Source organism: Lissotriton vulgaris, chromosome 11 (assembly GCF_964263255.1).
Source record: "Lissotriton vulgaris chromosome 11, aLisVul1.2, whole genome shotgun sequence".
In the NCBI taxonomy this organism is placed as follows: Eukaryota; Metazoa; Chordata; class Amphibia; order Caudata; family Salamandridae; genus Lissotriton; species Lissotriton vulgaris.
Genome location: NC_141699.1, coordinates 253476580 through 253499705, shown reverse-complemented (window position 1 = coordinate 253499705; position 23126 = coordinate 253476580). Strand labels below are relative to the sequence as shown.

The 23126-nt window shown below is 46.0% G+C and overlaps 1 protein-coding gene across 2 annotated transcripts in view; it reads right to left on the bottom strand.

Moving 5' to 3' along the window:
* The window catches only part of SMTN (smoothelin), a 1042724-nt gene that overhangs the window by 786921 nt on the left and 232677 nt on the right, over positions 1–23126 (bottom strand). For both annotated transcript variants that reach the window (XM_086943175.1, XM_086943174.1), the window contains exon 4: positions 16705–16798. In XM_086943175.1, coding sequence (XP_086799301.1) covers positions 16705–16798 — 94 coding nt within the window. The remainder of the gene's footprint in view (positions 1–16704; positions 16799–23126) is intronic.

Here is a 23126-nt window from a genome sequence, read left to right as displayed (position 1 = left end):
AAACGGCAGATTGGCCACCCTCTGCTGCGCGTCCGGTTTCAGGGACGTCAGTCGTAGCCAGGCGTGGCGCCGTTGGTTGATCCCGTGGCAGAACCCGTGAGCAGCCAACAGGGAAGAGTCCGCAGCCGCGCTGATTATCTGGTTGGCCACCAGCATCCCCTCACTTAGGACCTCCATGAAGTCTTCACGCTGCTCCCGAGGTAGATGCTCCGCAAAGCGCTCGAGGGAGTCCCAGAGGGCGCGGTCGTAACGCCCCAACAGAGCCGTGGCACTTGCCGCTTTCATGGATGTCGCGGAAGTCCCACAGATTTTTCGCCCCGCCGAGTCCATCCACCTAGACTCCTTGTCCGGGGGAACCGTGGAGGTCGGAGTGGTGGAGTGCTGCTTGCGGGCCGCCGTGACGATGACGGAGTCAGGCGGAGGCTCCACTCTCAAGAAGGCCGGATCTGAGTCGGGAGCCCGGTATTTCTTTAGTAGTCTGGACGGGGCCGCTCTCGTCACAGCCGGGGTGAGAAACAGCGCCATAGCCGGTTCTTCCAAGCCCGGCACCAAGGGCAGGAGGGGACGAGACATGTGCCTCTGATGTAGAGTCTCGAAAATGACAGACGTCTTCGGAGTAGGCACTGTCAGTGTAATGCCTAGCTTCGCCGCGCCCCTCAACAGGACGTCTTGAAAGGCAACCAGGTCATCTATCGGGGACACTCTGGTGTCCGGTGACCCCGACAGCGTAGGTGAATAGTCCCTCGTCCCAGACGATCTCGTGCGAGAGCGAGATTCGCGCCTCCTATGGCGGTGTCTCGACCTCGTGGAAGATCTGCGCCTAGAGCGAGAACGAGACCTGCCAGCTCTAGGGCGCTCCTTCGGTTTGCGAGGAGGGGTCTTCCGTGGCTTCTCACGGGGACTCTTCGGATCCTCCCGGGGCTTCGGTTTCGGGGTCCCCTTGGGAGGAGCAGGCAGTGACGGCAGTGAAGTGGACCTCGGCGGAGGAACCACCGGCTGCGGGGTGGGCCCATGCGGTGGGACCGGAGGTGGAGCAGGATCCCCCGTAGGAAGTGGTGGTATGGGCGGAGGGTCCTCCTTCGGTACGGGTGGAGGAGTAGGAGTCCTGGGTCGAGATGGAGTGTACACTTCCGAGTACACCGAGCCCGGTGACCCTTTAGGGGACGGGTGCGGAGATCCATCCCCTTCCTCTTGCGTCCACTGGAAGCGGCGTGACTCCTGGGGCTAGAGCCCCCTCTGCGTCGTTTGGGAGAGGGTGACCTACTCCTCGACGCTGACCGCTGTCTGCTGGACGCAGAACGACGCTTTTCCGGCGTCGAACGGCGCTTCCTGGACTCCGGCGTCGAACGTCGTCCCCTCGACGTCGACCCTCTCATCCTCGGCGTCGAACGTCGACTCCTCGACGTCGATCTCCTCTTGCGCGACCTCTCACGTCGCCCTCTCGACGTCGGGCGGTCCGCCCTCGACGTCGATCGTCGTCGTCGTCTTGATGTCCCCGACGTCGAGGAGCCCCTCGACGTCGATCGGCGGTGTCGCCTCGACGACGACCGACGGTGTCGCCTCGACGGCGAGCGTCGGTGCCGCTTCGACGGCGAGCGCCGATACACGTCCCTGCGCCTTCGGCGTCGGTATGAAGACCTCGACGTCGACGAAGACGATGACGTCGACGGCGGCTTCGACGTCGGCTTCTCCTTCGCCGTCGAGCCGTCACGCCGTCTCGACCCGGAGCCCCGGGGAGACGGGGAGCACGCCGTCGTCATCCCTCTCGACGCCGTCGTCGAAGCCCTCGACGTCGACAGAGAATGGGATCGTTGGCTGGACTTCCTGCCCCCGGGGAGCCCCCCAGGGGCCTCAGCAGAGGCAGAGGGATCCCTCCCAGGCTGCCCAGACCCACCTGCAGCACGTTGGCGCCTATCCTCCAGGCCAGCCAGCCTGATCTTCAATCTGTCCCTGAGGGTCCTAGCAGAAAGTTGCTGGCAGATAACACACTCCTCAGGGCCATGATCTTCTGGAAGGCACACGATGCAGACATCATGGGGGTCGCTTTTGGCCTTCTTCCTCTCACATGCTGGGCACTTAACAAAAAGGCCAGGCATTTCGGAGCCCCAAAACGCCTAAAAAACAGCACAAAAGTGAGAAGAGAACACCAAGCAGTAACTACAACACTTTTAAAAGTCAAAAAGTGCCAAAAACGAATTCAATAAACCCTTGAAAAAGGGAGAGCTCAATGCCAGGGTCCTGTAAGCAGGAGCCGGAAAAAAGAACTGAAAGTAAGTTGGACCTGCTATGCATTCTGGGATACTGGGAGAAGTCTGGAAAGTTCTCTTAAAGGCATAGTATCTTATTTAAGCCACATAATGGCAGCCTATAGGGCTTGTCTGTCCCTACCTTCCTCTCTATCATTCCTGAGTCTTGGACTGGGGGAGGCAGGTTTCTCTATGGTAGAAACTGGCAGGCTGGGCTGTGTGTGGTGATTTTTGGTGGAATTTCTAGTTGAAGTACTGGACAGTGTAGCCTGTGGATATAGGCTGCATTATTTGTCTTTAAATTCTCTCTTAAGTGTCTTTGCAGTTCCTGCATGATTTTGACAACTTAAGAGATTATTTTTGATTGCCTGGGTCCACGCACATGGGCAGGACTATTCACTAGATTATGACTATACACAGAGATCCCCTACTACAGAACATGGAGTCCCACTCTGTAACTCTGGGCAATAGCTTGCTTAATCTCCACAACAATAAAATTAAACAACAGGGGTGGTGATGGACAGAGTTTCTGAATTAAGCAGAATACTCTCACCAAGTCAAGAGATCAGGGCTTAATCCAACACCGTTTTTTAGCTCACTGCACCATCCCAGCTCAGAACCTGGCTATATGCAAATTAGTCTGTCCCTGGCCCAGTGCATCATGGGAACAGGGCAAACCAAACTACCAAGCCAATTCTTTCACTGGGAAGGAAACAAGCCTCCGGGGACCGGTTTCTGGCATTTCAGCCGTCTTTGGCCCGGCTTGCTTGAATCCTGATGGTGCAATGAGCAAGGGACTCACGTCTGAGTATACCCTTCCACGCTTATGGTGGACAAAATAATTAAACAACAGGGGGTGGTGATGGACAGAGTTTCTGAATTAAGCAGAATACTCTCACCAAGTCAAGAGATCAGGCCTTAATCCAACACCGTTTTTTAGCTCACTGCACCATCCCAGCTCAGAACCTGGGACGTGAGTCCCTTGCTCATCGCACCATCAGGATTCAAGCAAGCCAGGCCGAAGAAGGCTGTAATGCCAGAAACCGGTCCCCGGAAGCTTGTTTCCTTCCCAGTGAAAGAATTGGCTTGGTAGTTTGGTCTGCCCTGTTCCCATGATGCACTGGGCCAGGGACTGACTAATTTGCATATAGCCAGGTTCTGAGCTGGGATGGTGCAGTGAGCTAAGAAAACGGTGTTGGATCAAGCCCTGATCTCTTGACTGGGTGAGAGTATTCTGCTTAATTCAGAAACTCTGTCCATCACCACCCCCTGTTGTTTAATTATTTTGTCCACCATTAGCGTGGAAGGGTATACTCAGACGTGAGTCCCTTGATCATTGCACCATCAGGATTCAAGCAAGCCGGGCCGAAGAAGGCTGTAATGCCAGAAACCGGTCCCCGGAAGCTTGTTTCCTTCCCAGTGAAAGAATTGGCTTGGTAGTTTGGTCTGCCCTGTTCCCATGATGCACTGGGCCAGGGACTGACTAATTTGCATATAGCCAGGTTCTGAGCTGGGATGGTGCAGTGAGCTAAAAAACGGTGTTGGATCAAGCCCTGATCTCTTGACTGGGTGAGAGTATTCTGCTTAATTCAGAAACTCTGTCCATCACCACCCCCTGTTGTTTAATTATTTTGTCCACCATTAGCGTGGAAGGGTATACTCAGACGTGAGTCCCTTGATCATTGCACCATCAGGATTCAAGCAAGCCGGGCCGAAGAAGGCTGTAATGCCAGAAACCGGTCCCCGGAAGCTTGTTTCCTTCCCAGTGAAAGAATTGGCTTGGTAGTTTGGTCTGCCCTGTTCCCATGATGCACTGGGCCAGGGACTGACTAATTTGCATATAGCCAGGTTCTGAGCTGGGATGGTGCAGTGAGCTAAAAAACGGTGTTGGATCAAGCCCTGATCTCTTGACTGGGTGAGAGTATTCTGCTTAATTCAGAAACTCTGTCCATCACCACCCCCTGTTGTTTAAATATTTTGTCCACCATAAGCGTGGAAGGGTATACTCAGACGTGAGTCCCTTGCTCATTGCACCATCAGGATTCAAGCAAGCCGGGCCGAAGAAGGCTGTAATGCCAGAAACCGGTCCCCGGAAGCTTGTTTCCTTCCCAGTGAAAGAATTGGCTTGGTAGTTTGGTCTGCCCTGTTCCCATGATGCACTGGGCCAGGGACTGACTAATTTGCATATAGCCAGGTTCTGAGCTGGGATGGTGCAGTGAGCTAAAAAACGGTGTTGGATCAAGCCCTGATCTCTTGACTGGGTGAGAGTATTCTGCTTAATTCAGAAACTCTGTCCATCACCACCCCCTGTTGTTTAATTAATCTCCACAATGGCCCCTTGCAGCGGGATGCCTGGCTTTCACCTTGGGGATGCCCAGTAATGGGTTATCTCGCAGGGGAATACCAGGACGGGTTCCCTAAGCAAGCGCTGGGACGCTTTCGGGCAGCCATGCGCTCTACAAATCAAATTTCATTCATTCATTTCATTTCACTCAGAACAGGAGGTTCTGCAAGACGTACTAGGGAAAATGATCCTCCTGCCGGACCTGGCGCCTCCAGGTAGTAATGCTTCGTGAACATGTGAACTGACACCCACATTTTAGCCTAGCAGATGTCCAAGATTAACACCCCACACACCATCACAGTGGGAGCAACTCTTGCTCAGGTAGAATGAGTGTAGTTTTTTATAATCATAAGGCAATACAAATCTAATTCCATGATGTAACATATTAAATCTGGAGCAGCACCAACATTCTGAACTTTTCTTTTAGTTCCATTTGTGTGCGTTCTACAAATTCATTATGGGTCATAGATCTAGCTTTGTAATGGTCTCTCTAAAAAAAAGGTTCAAACATCCTAAATCATTCAGTTATGTTATGTTATGGGACACACTCACCATAAGGTCTCGACACTGGTAGCAGAAGTGAACACCGATCATTCAGTTAGGCACAGAATTGTCGAAACATCCAAGTTTTTAAAAGTTTCCTGAATTTGCCATGAGTTGGATGCAGATCTAATGTCCTGTCTATGAGGGAAAAGTGTTCATGCCTGTGCCGGTGCAACTCCGCCCGAAATGCATTGGGATTGGTTTATCTTTGCTTTTGAAAGAAATGTCTTTACATTATGAACAAGATTAATATGAACTACTAATAACATACAGTTGGGATGGATGATGATTACCCAAGATATGGATCTTAGAATCTTGAATAAACTACTTAATTGAAAGTTGATTCACATATTTGGATTATTGATTATCCGATTACAATCCCTTTTCTTTGGGAAATTGGGCAATGCACCTAGGGGTCGTTCCCCAATGTGGGGAGCGCTGTTTGTGATTATATTACCTACGCCACTGCTGACTCATGAAATGTTTTGGTAACGTCTTTATAAATGCTACATTTAGAGGCAACTGTAGCAAGAGAGGCATAACACTAAGCAGGAGTTGGGTTTTCTTCGGGACACGTTACAAATAAAAGGAAATTCCCTGAATGAAACATAGTATTTAAGAAATACCAAATCAACACCTCTTTGACCGCATGTAATTGAATGTTTCAATATTAACTAGACTTGCCAAAGAAAAACATAGCAAAGTATTCTGAGAACAACATGTTCGATTGTAGACAAGAGATTTCTCTGTCAAGGAACATTCATTCAATGTTCAGATGCCTTGATATTCTCATTCAAGTATAGATAACATCAGTTGGAAGTAGATTAATGGGTATCTTGCACTAATCATATGCTATTTCCGAAAGACAACGAAAACAAAAGGTGCTTTATTCGATCATAAAAAAAAGATAGAAATCACAGGTCGGTCATGTCTCAGCAATTAATGTGCTGCTGCTGCAGTTGGTTGGATTATAAAGGAGAAAATTATACTGAAGTGCAATGCATTTTAGTAGATTCTCCTAGCATATTTCAGTGGGCAGCAATATAGGCACTTTTCATATTCTAAAACTTTCTCAGTACTAAATCCTCTATACTTTAATGGGCTGCCACTGCAGCACAGTTCAAGGATTTCTTACTTCAAGCCAGCCTCCATCTTTACCAAAACACATGAATTCAGTAAATCTTCATACTAACTGTAGATACAAACATTGAACAGGATGTTCATTTTCAAAGTAATGGGTCTCATATAAAAACTTTGACATATCTGTTTCAGTGGCATCTTTTGCTGGTAATTGATTCAACGGCAAGACCCAATTTGCTTAGGACCTCATGATAAAGGACTCACATTCAACAGTGAGGATACCACTGTCAAGTGTTTTTTAGATCAAGGATCGCTAAGAAGACCCTAGTGGCAAGGCAACATATCCAGTGAACCCAGATACCACCTCCTAGTAGCTGTGATTGACCATTTCTGCTCTTCAATATGATCATCGTAAACATACACCATTCCATCCAGCCAGAACATAAGCAATATCAGTACACCAAAATCTAGAACGTCTTTCACCAGAAGCAGCAGCAAAACATCACCAGCGTCTGGCTTCTTTAAAGAAGAGTCACAGCTTCAGTTCAGAGTCGCTCCAAAGCATACATTCGCAATTCAATCCTGTCAAGAGACTGGCATGGTCAAATATGTTATCAATATAGCTGCTATCAAGCTAATGTTCTGTTCGTAAGAGTAGATGCCAGGCCACTTATCTTCCTGACCTCTCATCCTGCTGGTGTATGGACTTCTATAACCAATAGTGGGTTTGTTTTCACTATAGGTAAGGCAAGCAACTAAGAACAGGTACAGAACTCAGGAGGAGTTCCTGGTCTTTCTGTAAAGTATCCATCGTTAATCTGTTATAGTTGTTCATCCCCTTCTCCACCTGACAGGGAGACGGTGCATGTGAGAACTTCAAAAGACATTCAGTGACTCTTCTGCCTAATAGATGAGGCAAAGAAACTACAACACTATCAAGTAGTCATCATCTATCACAACCACTAAAATACACCATAGGCTACCTGCCTAAGTACAAAAGGCAAGATTTCAGGTATGTCATGAATGAAGAACAGCATTTGTTAAATGAATTCATAAGAGTGAAATAAATACCCTTAGCTCACGACTACTGTCATGGTATCTCAATAAGATCACCAGTCTGGCTTCACAGTTGGATGGCCCTCAAAAGGCTTTGCATCTGCGCAACAGAAGGCCCTAGAGGGCTAGGGTAGTAAGCACTATAGAAATACTACACTACAACACATTACATTAAAATCAGTCACAGCACTTTAAGGATTGGAGAAAGACACCACTCAGCCGTGGATGCCAAACCGCTAACAATGATTTTTCTCCCTCCATCATCAATCAAAGGAAGGAAATATCATGAACCATGTTCCAGAGGGCAAAGCATGAGGAAGGACACCTGGATCTGAACCTATTTTATTAATCAATTTAACAATTTTCTAAAATAATTCAGTATAAAAAAAGAGCAAGTAATGAAATCATAAACACTAGGAAAAGCGTGTCAAGAAATGAAAAGTCCGTTACATCAAAGCAATCTTGCCATATTTCAGATATAGGTGGAAAAGGTGAATTTTGACTGTTTTCAGCTTGAGAGAAGTGTGGGTTCAGCTTTTAGCTAAATTAGTTTCAACCGGTTTTTACAGACCTGGGAAAGTTTCATTTCATGCCTGTGAGGTCTTGAATGTTTGCACTTCCAGATATAAAAAGTGATTGCTTTTGAGACCTTTTGTACACCACAGACCGTCAGGATTCTATCATCAGGTGACGCTCACGAGGGCCCTGTAGGGTCGAGCTGTTACACCAGAATACAACAGAACTCTTTACAACACCTTACCTTCCCAGGTCCACATTGCATCCTACTTCAGGCTTACGCACCATCTTCCCGATACATGATGGTCTCTGAAGTGATTTTGGTCTCCAAACCCTGGCCCATTCACTTCCTGGTGGTGGTACTATATTCTCTATCTTGATCCCAGGGCCTAAGGACTTTCTGACCTCCTTTTACCTGCTTTCTTGGCTTTTCACTCTCGTCTCTGATTTGTACTCCATTCGTACTTTACTGTTTCCTGCCTTGTGCCTCATGGTTCTGCTGGTATTTCCCTTTCCATGACGCAATTCTGCCATGCCTTCCATGATGGTTCTCAGACTCCTTGCACATGGTTTATTCATTGCACCGGACCTTGGTGCCGAGTCTCCTTGCATACTGTTGTGATCCTGCTGCTATATATCCAGGATTGCTCTTTTATTTCCGTTTCTATTGGTATTTGATTCCATTTTCCCTGTTTTTACTATTTATTTTTTTTGTTTGTCTGATGTCTGCATATTGTTTATCCTGAATCTTTGTTCCTGTGATTGCCTTGTTCCTAGTCTTGTCTGCACTCCTCCTGATCTGTCCTGTTATATGCAGTCTCCTCGCCTTGCATTCTGTGCTCCTGTTAGTCTGGATATTTCTCTACTGCCTAATTAGGAGCAGCGTATTCCGAAACTTATTTTATATTTTTCATGGTTCTGTGTATCCCTGTCCTGCCCCTGACCTTGACTCCAGTACTGCTTTTCAATGAGACCAGTTTCTATTTTGGTGTTTCTTGTTCTTTTCTTTGTTGTCCTGTCTATGCTATATTTCATAATTTTATCTGCCTACACTGCAAAAAATATTTCAAAAGGATATTTGTCCTCCAAGACGGAGCCCTGTTTCAATTAACCAGAGATGTTCTTACTCTTTGATTTCTGGTTCCATTGGTGTTTGATTCGATTTTCCTGTCTTGACTAGCGGCGGATGAAATATTCTGTTCAGGCAGCAGAAATTTTCTGCCTCGTTATCCTACTGCTTTGTTCCTGTGATTGCCCTGCTCATAGTCTTGTTGGCACTCGTCCTAGTCTATCCGGTTATATGCTGACTCGTTGTCTTGTGTTCTATGTCCGTTTGGATATTTCTGACCTGCATAGGTAGGGTGAAATTTTTCCAGTCTTTTGCAGTATTCATAGTTCTGATTATCACTGTCCTGCTCGTGACCTTGATTTCAATACTGCTTTTCCCTGGCACCATTTTCTGTTTTGATGTTCCTGGTTCTGTTCCCTGTTGTCCTGTCTTGTGTTTATATTATCTTGATTATCATTGTTACCAAGGGTTCCAGTTTGTTTAGGAGGCCTTGTGCCTCTGCCACAGAGATCCACTCCCTGCTCTTTTTCCATAAGAGCTGCTTGGTATCACCCATTTATACGCATGGCAGCATATTGAATTTGATATTAGCTTCAACAGGTAACCCATCCAGATTGCGCAAGATTGGCGGGATGGGAGCAAACCCTGTACACAGCAATTGGCCATTGGTTCAAAAGCACCATATAAAACATTCTACCCACACTGGTAAGACTACCTCTTTATATGGACTGGTAAGGCCTTTCATAAGATAGAGGGACATTATTCTCAAGAACCACCTATGCCAAAATCCCATGGTCAAGCAGGAAGTCCGCAAAAAGACCAGGCACAAACCGGAGAATTTTAACTACAATCACTGGCACTGGAAGTACATGAAAATCAAAGGAGAGCAATCTGGGTGCACACTGAAGCGCGAGGGGAAAAAAGGAATTAACATCAGTATTCCGGTTGATGCTTTATGTGGCTATGTAATGTCACATACTGAGAGCAAACAACCTAAAAAACCTATGGGTCTATCATCTGAGAAACTTGTCAGGAATAGAGCTACTTTCTCAGCCAGAGATGAGTATGCTGAAAAGAAATCAGAGACAAGAGTTCTAGCTCAAGGCGTCATACAGAAGATGGTTAACCCTGTGTTAGTAAAGTAAATACCTATATTGGATTCCCATCAATATCATGTATGATCAATATTCTCATGTGGTCCTCCGTCCAGGGTCTTGTGTCTCTAGATCACTGAGACAACTGTAGTACCATCTACGGACTCATAGTTAACACATGCTAACACTTGGACAACCATAAGAATTTGATCAGACGGGTAAGTGCAGTGCAGAAAGAAAAATTGCGTGAAATATTAAAATAGGATAGAGAATCTCATTCTAATTTTTATTCTTCCAAGACCTCTTCCTGACTAAAAACAAGGAACAGCGCAAAACATTACTCCTACAGTTTAACAAATATCTGCATACAGGCCAACATGTTTCAGCCTTAACGGGAAATTGACCCTAGGCTTTCTTCAGGGCCTCTGTTCTCATATCAATGCAACTGCGAAAATAGTGTTGGTGCAAAACTCAATATGAAAGGAAATATTACTGTGATATATTGTGAACAGTAAAGGATACAAGTCTCCAAGTACTGTAGCTTCACTCCTCCATGACACCTGGTAATTCTGTTAGATCCAGTGTGCCCGGGGAAGAGACCTCACCTCGTCCTGGACCTGGCTCAGGCGTAGTGAGACCCCGCTCTGTCCGGCGTGGTCTCTGGCAATGGCTGAGACAGGGGGAGGCCACCTCCGTGGATGAAATCTTTAAATACGGCAGGCGGAACTCCACCAGTGGACGCTTTAGTCTCAACTCTCTTGGAGGGCCATCCACCATGGATTAAATGAGGCTGCCTGCTTCAACAAGAAACCAACTACTTTTCTCCACAACGTATGTGTGGATGGGAAGTGAATGCAATCTTCCTAAAATATCTGAGGGGGTGGAGATGAGGGAACATGTCCATGGGGGTCCATTAGACATACTTAGTACACAGAATATAAAAAAACATTTCTTTAACAATGTGTTTCACTGCAGTTAACTATTTGTTTTAATCAATGCATTTTCAATGTTTTTGTTTAAAAAAAAATTATAAGTAATTTTGTTCGCTTTTCCTTTAGCCTTTTTAAGTGAACTATGTTGCACAAACCCTTGGGCAATTCCTCTAAATCAAAGGCGGCACCCGCTAAAGTGGAGAAGGTGCCTAGGCATGATTTAACGACTTCTTAGATTCCTATGCCAAAGGCAATGAAGGCAAGGTTTCGGAAGGTATTGGGAGGTATTGATTGCCACAGTCGCCAAGCCTGAAGGATGTTGCTACCTCCTGATAGTTCGTGAGGAGGGCAGATGAGGCTGGCCCAGAGGGTACAGGAGAAGCCCTTAACAGATCTAAGATAGCATGGGGGCTTGGACCAAGTGCCCAGAAGGACGTATGTGAGGGCTTCATTGAAAGGCAGCAGGGGATTCGAAAAGGGCGCTGCCAGTTGAAGCACCACTGGCAGGAGTTTAGTCCTAACTGCCACAGTAGGAAGCTCCAGGCCCAAGCAGTCAGCTGCCCTACACAACAGCATATGATGCTACCGCCTCCGTAGCATGGTAGGGGGAGAAAGCATGCCAAGGTCTGGTGAGGTATCCAGACCATTGGCGTCACCCAGTTACTCTCGCCAGTCAGCTAAATCAATGTAACCCAGAAGGTCTTTAGAAGGCAGATCCTGTACTAGCTTGAACACTGGATTGGGTAGATGAGGGCTCTGTCATACCTGCAGGCAGGGCATAGGAGCCAGATCAGTACCATAGACTCAACATTTAGGTTTTTGATAATTTATTGGAAAATGGTCATCATTGAAAAATCACATCTATATCTTGTATTTGTGGATCTAAAGTCAAGGATTGACTTGGATCCCCTAAACAAACTTTGGGAGGTTTTGAAGGCCAACAGGGTGCCCGCCCCTCTCCTGGATATTCTCATCTGTCTACATCAGGGCACATATGCACAAGTGAGCTGGTTCCCCAGAGGGGAACTAACTGAGTGGATAGGGGTGAAAAAGGGTGTCCGACAAGGGCGTGTCCTCGCTCCCACATTGTTTTAATTATTCCTTAACAATGTGGTCTCTTTCCTGGAGGACAGTGAGAGGGACTCCTCCAAGGTCGTAGGTAGGAAGATACCCCTACTACTGTTTGCAGATGACACTCTATTGGTTTCTAAAACCCTGATGGGACTCTAGAATCTTGTCAATAGACTGTTGTAATTCTGCGATGATTGAGGGCTGGTCATTAGCCACTCAAAAAACAAGTTTATGACCATTAATCGCCATAGGACCTTTAAAGGCTCTATATTGCTGAAAGGACATTCTCTTGAAAGTCTCAATGAGTTTACCTATAGAGGAATAATCCTCACTAGGAACATGAGCTGGTCTGATCAGGTCAAGAAAAGTGCCTTAAAACTAACACATCAGGCTGCTGAAATCATAACATTTTATAAAGCTTCCAAGAATAAGCGCATTTCATCTGCATTAAAAGTATATAGGGTCAAGTTAGAAGGCAGTGCGCTATACAGGGCAGAGGTTTGGGGTCTCTTGGCATTGGGCGAGCTAGGAATTGCAGAGAATAACTTTCTCAGGGCCTTAGTTAACCTACCCAAAGAAACATACACCCCTTTTACCATTACAACAGGACATGGGTCTTACCCCTTTGACACACAAAGCTCAGCTAAGACCCCTGCTATATTGGTGCAGGTTTAAGTACACGCCAGCTCTGGATGTCTACTATAATGGCCTCAGGGAAATAGTTGCATTGGACAAATCTAGCAAGATAAAATGGATCAATCATGTAAAGCGCACGCTGACTAATCTTGGCCTTGGTGAATTTTGGTCTGACAATAGCAATTGCTCTCAACTCTTTAGGGAAGCTCTTAAAGGTGCATTTTGGGGATGGAAATGGGAACGGGAAATGAGAAATACCTCCCAAAGATCACTCTTGTGCACTTATGTTGATATCAAATCCCACGCCAAATTTGAGCCACTACTTAATTATTCACTGAGAACTGGTGCCAGATAACTGTACCTTACGTTTCACCATGGAACTCTACCTTTACTGTCTTTTTGCTCAAATTAGAGGTACCATCTGGATATGCCCACGGTATGAATGGAATGCCTGCAAGCAGAATAAACTCTACCTCATTTGATTTTCTTCTGCCTTGGTTATGTCCGACCAAGGAAAAGCGGAATTCTTCCGATCTGTACGCTCCTTGTTTGTAGACAGTATATATCTATGCTTAGGCTTCTACTCGCGGACTATAGAGAGTTGGTTGTTTGTGCCGTTGCCAGATTCCTTTACTGGAGCTGGTCCATTAGAACAAAGGCAATGGTGTAACTTTTAGCTGAGCCCAGCAATAGTCAGTCCTTTTTACATAGTTAATTTCTTCCTACTGTGCTGCAACTTTACCTCTGTGCTGAGAGTGATGGATAAGGATATAGATGTCAACTTCTTTGTCATCTTGTGGTTTGTGTTCCCTTCTGTATATACTCTTTTTATAATATTTTAGGCCCTATGTGCTTTTATCTATTGTTTTTTGGCTACTCTATAGTTGTTTTAACCAGTTATTTAACTGTGATATCACATTGTGATGTTATGTCTTCTTGTTTGTGCTTGTATGGTTGCATAACCGACTAAAGTATTCATAAGTCATTAGACAATGTAATAACTGTATTTAAACCGATATAAAAATGAAGGAATTCTATGAAGTTTGAATAACTTTTGGTTCAATACTGATTTACTCAAGAGATTAAAATGACTGAAGGGTTCATTATCCATGTTTTATGTGTGGCATTGGACTATAATGTACTTCCATGTAGCATTGTTTTCAATTATTAAGACGCTAGGAAGGAGAGCCAACTGAGCCAGCACTTTGGAAAGGTTTAACTTGTCTAAGCATTACAGAGATTAATTTGGAGTGCTCTAGGAATTTATCACTTCGTTTTGGAAGTCAGCCATGTCTGGACCATGGGCAGATTGGCCAAGTGTCATGGAGTGCCTGTAGCTGGAAGAAAATCCTCCCTTCAACTTGCTGTGTGCCCACATACATCCATTATGGAGAGGAAAAGGACAATAAATTGTAACCCTCCAGACTGGTAACATATTGAACTGCCACACCATTAATATTTCTTGTTAGTTAAATCCAGTTTGTTCTGTTTTTCCAGGTTTCCTTGGTTGCATCCTACATTTATATGATTTTTCACAGCTGCAATCTTTGTGTATTTCTCCTTCCGGAGCAGGGAAATGCGTATATTTATACTCATCCATCCATTTCCCATTTCGTAATTTCTTCGTGACCTCTCACTTCATTGTCCATTTAGAATGATTCAGTTGGAAACCTATTTAGAATGGTGTGAGGCAAGCAATGGAACGACATTTGGATAATTGCAAGACTAAAGCATTATGCTACATGTTTAAGGTTAAATCTGTAATGGCCCCCAAATATCTTCTGGGCCATGTCCACTCTTACCATCCAGCCCGTCTCCTGAGATCTTCTCTGCAGACCCGGTTCATTGTACCAAATTCTGGCTGTCCCACATGAAAGGCCACTCTTTCTCCTATTTCGGACCTCAACTTTGGAACTTCCTTCCAGCTTCTTTGAGAGTCACGACATCCCTTCTGACGTTTCGTAGGGGTTTAAAGACCTGGCTCTTCTGACTAGCTATTAAGATATCCTTTCTGATTTCCCCCTACTTCCGCTCTGCACCGGGATACCCCCAGGGGTTTCTGCGTGCACTAAGTTTCTTAATAATAATAATAATAATTTTTCAAGAAAATAGTCCTGTTACTCAGGATCCAGGACCCTTCAGAGGTTAGACGCCATTTCCCATGCTAACTCTTGCTTCTCATTGGAGGAGATCCTAACCATAAAAAGATGAATCTGGCACTTCCAGGTACATCGGCTGACTCAGAGGGGCTCCTGTAGACAGGACGATTGCCCGACAACCCCAACCCGGCCCAGGGCGACCCACTTTTTCTCTCCCAATCCCTCAACCCCCGAGAGCTTGGTGGTCAAAGCCTCACCCTGAGGGTAATGAGGCAGGTCGACCTTGTAGTCAAACTTTCATCAAAGGTCTCTTCCTGGCCGTTAATTTATTTGGTTCCTTCTTCCCCCGCAGGAGTAATAAATGAAGAAAGAGACAAACTCTAAAAGAAGGATTGATTCTCCAAAGAAAAGTCCATCTTGAACAAAGTTACTGGGTAATAGAGAAGCCAACAGCACCAGGATAAGAAAGAGGTAACAGCCATGCATACAATAAGGTTGTGAGAACGTTGTGGGGCGCAGAATGGGGACCTTTAATTCAAATTGGAAAGCTCCTGTTGCAACCAAACTGTTCAGGTTGCAGAAAAAGAGCATCAGGCCTTCACAAATAGTGCCAGTGCATTAAAAGTTTGAAACCAGAACCTTGCCCTGAAATGATCAGAAGGGCAGGCCACAGTACCAACAGGAACGCCATATAAAAGTGGTCCCAAAACAATAAAGCATCACATCAGGGGTGGAGACATGCAGCTCAATCCTGTACAACATCCCATTCTCGTTGCCAGTAAAGTAAGCAGAACGAGATGTTTGTATGTAAATTGTAGGTGTTCAACAAAACTATATGTCTCCAAGCTGGTCTCTCAGGTCCCTGTCCTTGTCGAGCCAACCTCACATCAACATTCTCTATAGGCTTCCAATTGTATCATTCAAAATGCACAATGGAGGGAAGGGTAAGGGGGAATGAGGAAAGGAGAAAGGATGGATAAGTCCAAATTATAACACCTGTAATTTTCAAGCACCTGTACTTATCTCAAAAGAAATCCTCTTATAAAATAAAGTGGACTGACTAGCGTGAGTGAGGTCACAATTGCTGGACATACATGCAGTATGTTTTTAAGGGACTCCATTCAACTAGTTGTGCAAAGATCAAGAATGGAGTGGGTAGTTGTTCCCCTAACATGGGGCTTAGTAAATCAGCAGATCAATGGTTACGAACTGCTTGTGACACTTCGAATAGTTTGACACCAAACCAATGTCTCATAGGTTGCTCAACCTGAAGAAAAAAATTAATTTAAAAACGTCAAAATTGTATGTGAAACGCAATTCACTGTATATACACGGATTGCGAAAAAGGGGGGGGGGGGAAGGCGAACTTTCAACAGGGGGCACACGTTCAGGGAAGTGAGCATGGCGGCACTTGGTGCTATAGGATGCAAAAAGCCCTAAACAGTACATCTTTAAATAGTCGTTTTCAGCCCGCCCATTAGGCCGAAAGGTCACACAGGTTATAATTAAGACAGCCCCAAGAAGCAGGAGTAAAAGAAGAAAAAGGTTAAATGTAGCTTGTGATTTTTTTCTAATCATTCTATTTTTAAGTATTGTTTTTACAAACTATTTTAGGATCTCCACTGCCCCTGTTGGCATAAGTTAAGTAGTCACACAATGAATATCTCTCGATGGGTAAAATAGCATATCAGGTGTAATAAGTGTTATCAAAGACTCTCGGTGATGCCTTCATGTTGCCCTATCATGTAGTTCTACTTTGGATGGTCTGGCAAAAAAAATCCTTATCAAGACAATAGTTACGTGAAATCAAACTGGCAATTCATGTTTGAAGCGGCTAAACTGCATATCAGCGTATCACTTTTAAATTAAAGTTTTTTATTATTGCAAAATACTTATATCCAGGCTATTCCCAAATGTCACACCTCGAATATGAAACGTCATCAATCAATCTGAGTTCTGTTGAACAGAATACAATAGAAGTGAGAACAGGAACTGTGTTATTAAAAGCATATACTCACTAGAATGGTCAGTTCATCCACATCCTTAATTGCATCTAATTTGTCTAAAAGAGGAGTCTGCGTTTTCACCTGATCCTGGTCGATCTGCTGAGACCTGAATGAGGCAAAAACATGTGTTCAGAAACACTAAGAATGAGAATCACGAACGGTATAATACAGAATGCAAAATATGGAATATAGAATGAGCCACGGAAACGTGCTAGAATTGCAAAAGAGCAAAAAACGCTAAATTGATAGCTGGGGCGCTTCTTGGTTATAAAAAAAGTGTTTAAAGATTATGGAGTTCTTTAAGGTAAAATAGCACAAGAAGCGTGATTAGGTACAGAAAACGAACATGTTTAGAGAGCAAATAGGCACTTCACTTCTAGGAGTACAGTGTAATCATTCATGAGGGCAAAAGCACAAGACAATGAAGAAATTCTGTTTGGATGGGAATGGAACTCAGCTCACGGTTGCATGACGGGAGAAATCGTCATGCAACAGTGAGTGGAAAACTTGTGCTTGGAAGTTTCAAAGAAGTATACAAAAAAGTGATGCTTGAATTAATCTCAGCCACTGGTAATTATTTGATTGGCCGCATCCCAATCTAATGTTATTTTGCACACCATGCCACCTCAATTTGGACCCAGCCATGTGCAAATCAGTCTTGGCCCTGCTGCATTAGGTACAGTCCAGCTTGAACTGCCAGGCCAGGTCCTGCCCTGAATTGTAACACAAGCAACCCATAACCAGTTTAGGTCTATGTGGGCCTCTTCAGACGGTTGGTTGCAGCGTTGCAGGTGAATTCAGAGGTTACAAAAACACATAGAACAACACATTCTTCAAAAAATATACAATTATTTTATGTAAAAATTCAATCAATCATCCAGATATATAAAAAGTTCACACTCATAAAGGACTCAAATGATTAAAAATAACAAATACAATAATAAAAATAGAGGGACAGCAACAAGACAATCACATTTGTCTTTAATCCAAACTAATTTGTGAGAATCATAAAGGACCACACATAGATAAGTCTATTTCCTTTTTCTTATGTGGTCCTGCTCCCCAAATTTAGCCACTATTGCGTCATGTTTCGGTGGAATATTAATTGCACCACCACCTTCTTCAGGACAAAAACATTCTCCCTCTTTAGAAAATCATTAATATTCTTGTTTGGAAGACATAATAAAATTCCTACGTGATAAACATAAATCCAATTAAATGCACAACTTTATATCACTGATAACATCGTGAAAAGACAGATGTTTCAAGAACACATTTTAACTCAAATTCTTTAGTGCCATCCATTAACCCTTTCGATGCTGATGACGAGCTCAGCTCGTCATCACCCACGGGTGTCGTGTGCTGATGACGAGCTGAGCTCGTCATGGTGCCAGCAAAATGGCAATTTGCAGCACAGCGCAAAAATCCCCACAGCAGCCATGTGGTTAAATAAAGTATAGAGCTTTATGTAATACCTCAACACATCCCCCCAACACTTCATTCAGGACTGGTTGTGACCCTCCTACATACAAGCCTTCACTAAATGACATACATGCCCATGTGAAGGTCCGTTCATTAACTCACCAGTGGGAGGCACCAAGTTTGCCTATACCATGATTTAAATGCGTTTCACAAATAAAAAAAAACCTGCATTCCAATAAAAGATTAATCAAGACACAGGAATCAATTTCCCTGTTGTAATTCATCTAAATGTCCACTATTGCATATAATAAGGCCTCCTGTACCTTTCTTATTGGTTTTTTGTGTTTAGCCAGATTTCATTAAAAATCAAAATGCATCTAAAACGGTGTCACATCACTGAGTATTAGATTCCTCCATTCCTCTGTAGAAAAAAAACAAATACTTCCACATAATTAATCTGTACAGTAACCAAGTACCTTTATTGGACTTAAACTCGCTCAAGGGCATACCTTAAACAGTTGTTAAAACGAAAAATCAATCCAACCCCCGTCTATTAACGTGGAAGATAAACAACTTTCCCCATGTCAATTACTCAGGCGGTAACAGCTTTCATGCTAAAAAAATAAAAGTCTCATCTATTTGTAACACAAAATCTCTCAGTGACTTCACGTCCAACTTCCAACCAAGCTAACATAATTTCTAGTTGGTTCTAGTTAGCACAGTAAAAACAGCCCCTCATGTATCTTAATGCGGACGTGCTGTGTTAACATCAGGCCTATTTTCGGTCAGAAACCTGTTACCCTGCTCTTATGGTCCGGTATGCCCGCCACCCCTTCCACCACCAATCCCAATGGTAGGAGACAGACACAGTTTGAACTTTTGGAAGGCAGGGGGGCCTCACGACCCCCCCGGCCGTATTTATTAAAATATGAAACAAAATTTAAAACTTTAAATTAAAAACGTTTCATGTATACAAAATTCAACTTTCATTACACTTGATGAAGACAGTTATCCAGGCTAACCTTAACAAATCTCCAATACAAAGATTTCCCTAACCGAGTCTAACATCATGACATAATGCATTGCATACGAATTTTGTACATCCTATCGTTAGGGGCCAACGGCAAGGTCTTAACCAGTGTCAGATCCCTATCACCAAATTTCCGCCCTCACATGTGAGTGGCGCATGCGCAGAGGGCTTTACCCTCGTAGCCAACTGAAACTTCCTTTGTCATGGGGGCCCGCTTTCACTCGGCGCCATCTTAAGGTCGTCCGAGTTCCCGTGCGGGGTATCCGTAAGAAGGGCAGCGTGGACTCCCCCCCCCTTTCCCCGCACTCTCTTCCGCCGGAGCGGATATCCGGCCCCCGGGAAATTCGTGGGAGGGGCATATAGCCGTCTCCCCCTGGGAGGGGCCTATGGCCATCTCCCCCTGGGCGATCCCATCCGTAATGGGTGCCGCCCCCCCGTGGGAGGGGCCAATGGCCGCCTCCCCCGGGCGCTCCCATCCATAATGGGTGGCGCCCCCACTAGGGACCTTGAAATCACTGCTCACCGATCATGACCTTACCGCCCGACCGAAGACTAAATAAATACGACAGTTAGTTACCTACTAACCACGCCACTATGGGCATACCGGTAGGGACACGCTCCCCGCCCGCAAAGGTTTACCGGGGGATCGGGGCACCCAGCCATACGTTCGGGGTAACCGAGAGGTCTCTCCTTTCCATATTGTCCGGGATGCCCGCCACCCCTTCCACCACCAATCCCAATGGTAGGAGACAGACACAGTTTGAACTTTTTGAAGGCAGGGGGGCCTCACGACCCCCCGGCCGTATTTATTAAAATATGAAACAAAATTTAAAACTTTAAATTAAAAACATTTCATGTATCATGTACAAAATTCAACTTTCATTACACTTGATGAAGACAGGTATCCAGGCTAACCTTAACAAATCTCTAATACAAAGATTTTCCTAACCAAGTCTAACATCATGACATAATGCATTGCATACAAATTTTGCACATCCTTTCGTTAGGGGCCAACGGCAAGGTCTTAACCGGTGTCAGGTCCCTATCACCAAATTTCCACCCTCACATGTGAGTGGCGCATGCGCAGAGGGCTTTACCCTCGTAGCCAACTGTAACTTCCCTTGTCATGGGGGCCAACTGTAACTTCCCTTGTCATGGGGGTCCCCTTTCACTCGGCGCCATCTTAAGGTCGCCCGAGTTCCCGTGCGAGGTATCCGTAAGAAGGACAGCGTGGACTCCCACCCTTTCCCCGCACTCTCTTCCGCCAGAGCGGATATCCGGCCCCCGGGAAATTCGTGAGAGGGGCATATAGCCGTCTCCCCCTGGGAGGGGCCTATGGCCGTCTCCCCCTGGGCGATCCCATTCGTAATAGGTGCCGCCCCCCCCGTGGGAGGGGCCAATGGCCGTCTCCCCCCAGGCGCTCCCATCCATAATGGGTGGTGCCCCCACTAGGGACCTTGAAATCACTGCTCACCGATCATGACCTTACCGCCACAGGCCAGATAGTTGACCAACTATCTGGCCCCCCCACACCTACTATAGGTCATGTATCCTCAATCCCACTAGCCAAGCTATCATGTCTCCTATCAATAAGTCATTCCCCACCCTGGACAGGTGTACTCCATCGTCTGAATAACAGTGATCCCCCCAGATGCACCCATGAGGTATGCTCTGAAGATGAGCAGAGCGAAACAATTTCTCCATTTTATTGTTGACCCTCTTTACCGAATGGTTCAACGCTGTCCTGGACAATCCACCCCTCCATACCCTCCTCGGAATCATGTGTGACCAAGCTATTGTGCACCCCGAGAGCGTCTTTGCTAACCAACTAACTGCTGAAAGTATGTGCTCGATTAAAGGTCGTCTGCCCAACCTTACCAAGTCATTGCCCCCAATGTGCACTATGACTACTGATGGCGGTGACCTGTGCCGCCCTAACAATTCATCTACAAAACTTTGCAGTCGGTCAATACATAGGCCGCCCTTCCCATGGAAGGACACCCTGAAACCATATTCCTCAGATGTATGGATCGCATCACCTGCCTTGAATATGTCCGCGGCACGCCTCACGTATGAGTGGCCCACGACCCAGACCACTCGTCTTCCATTCCTTGTTCCTGAAGTGGTGGTTAGCTGATACTGGGCCGGTCCCAATTTCCGCCCTGCGTCACAGGCTCGTGAAACTGTAATCCAAACAAAAGACAACAAGCGTGAGTGCACTTCTTCAGTAACTTACAATATGTGCAGCCGCACGTACCGTTTGAAACAATTCGAAGACCAGCGGCCTAATTGTTTAACATTGTCCGCCCGCAGACCCCCAGCCGTTGCTTCTGTAGCGGCCCCTATCCTGAATGAATGAGTCCCAAAATCACTCGGGTTCAAGCCCGCAGCTGCAATCGTGATCGCCAGCACCCTCTGGAACTGAAACTTTGTTAACGGGGTGCCGTCAGCATGTCGCAGCAAGGCCCCCCCGCCCCCCCATGTCGTCAACCTTTGTTTTAGGTAGGCCTAAACATGCCTCACTGGACAACAGGACTACCCGGAGCGCGCTGCAACACAATGCTATTCCCCTGGGCCTCCTGGTCTGTCTTTGACCAGGCTATCGTGATCAGCAGGGAATCCCCTTACTTGCGTGTGGTCCCTGCGCAGACCCCCCTCGGTATCTCTTTAGTTGGCAGCCACTAGTTCGCTTACCGGTAGGGCCCCATAGAACGCCAACGCAAATGCTGCCCAGAAAAGGACGAAAACACTAGGTGATGAGCATGTCTCCTCCAGTTTAGCCAACAAGGCGGTCAACCTGTCAAATCCTATCAGGTGCCTAGTATCCTTTTTGCGACCCTCTAGGCGCCGCCAGCCGTGCAGCGCCTTTCTGACTATAAAGGAATCCGTCGGGTCCCTGATCCCCTGGAGCTGAGCCATAAACGATATGGCGGCCTTATACCGACTGGCGGTTGCCACCGACCGGCCCTCCTCATGAAGTGCCACTAAAAATTGGGTAAAGGACCCTTCCTGACCCCATCTATGCTCCCATGTAGGGCCCAAAAAGGCGCAGTACGAGCGGAACGCCCCTTCATAAGCTTTTCTTGTCCTGGGCACTAAACTGGCTGCCACGAGGTTTTGTAGTCTGGGGCGCCGATTTGCCATAATGCTTCGGGAAATGGCGCTGCCACTAGCTCCGCTGAGGGTAAACAATCCCTGAAAGCCTGCATTTTGAAACGAGAGAGCGCATCAGCTGCATTATTCAGTACTCCCGGCACATGTTTTGCCCTGAATTGTACATTTAGTCTCAAGCATTTCAACACAATTTCTTTCAACAATCACAATATCCACTTGCAGCGTGCTGCCTGCTGGTTAATGCACTCGACTACGGACATGCTATCAGACCAAAATATCACCGAGCGGTTTGGGAACTCTTCTGACCAGGCAGACAATGCTACCCAGATGGGGAATAGCTCTAGAAAACCAATGTTGCTCGTCAAACCACTTGTTTCCCACCATGCTGGCCATTTCTAGGCCGACCATCGGTTACCAAGGATCGCGCCAAACCCCACACTGCCCGCAGAGTCGGTCCATAAACCTAATTCTGCTGACGAGGCCAGGGCTTTGCTCCAGACTACTCGGCCGTTGAAAGAATGCCAGCCAAATGAGCATGTCCTGGCGAACCTCTGCCGACAGCCTCGTACGATGGTGCCCTTCCTTTAGGCCAACCATGGCCTGGGCAATCGATCGGGAGAAAGGGCGAGCCATCGGTATAACCCTCAATGCAAAATTAAGCTGTCCCACTGTGTGCTGTAGTTGGTGCAGTGTCACTTTGTCGTTCCGGAGACATTGCAACAAGGAGGCCCTGAATTTGGCGATCTTCTCCGCCGGTAAACGGAAGCAACCCTCCGCAGAGTCTAGTTCGATACCCAGAAACTCCAGGAGGTGGTTGGACCCACCGTCTTAGCTGGTGCCAACAGTACCCCGAAACCCCGCATGAGCA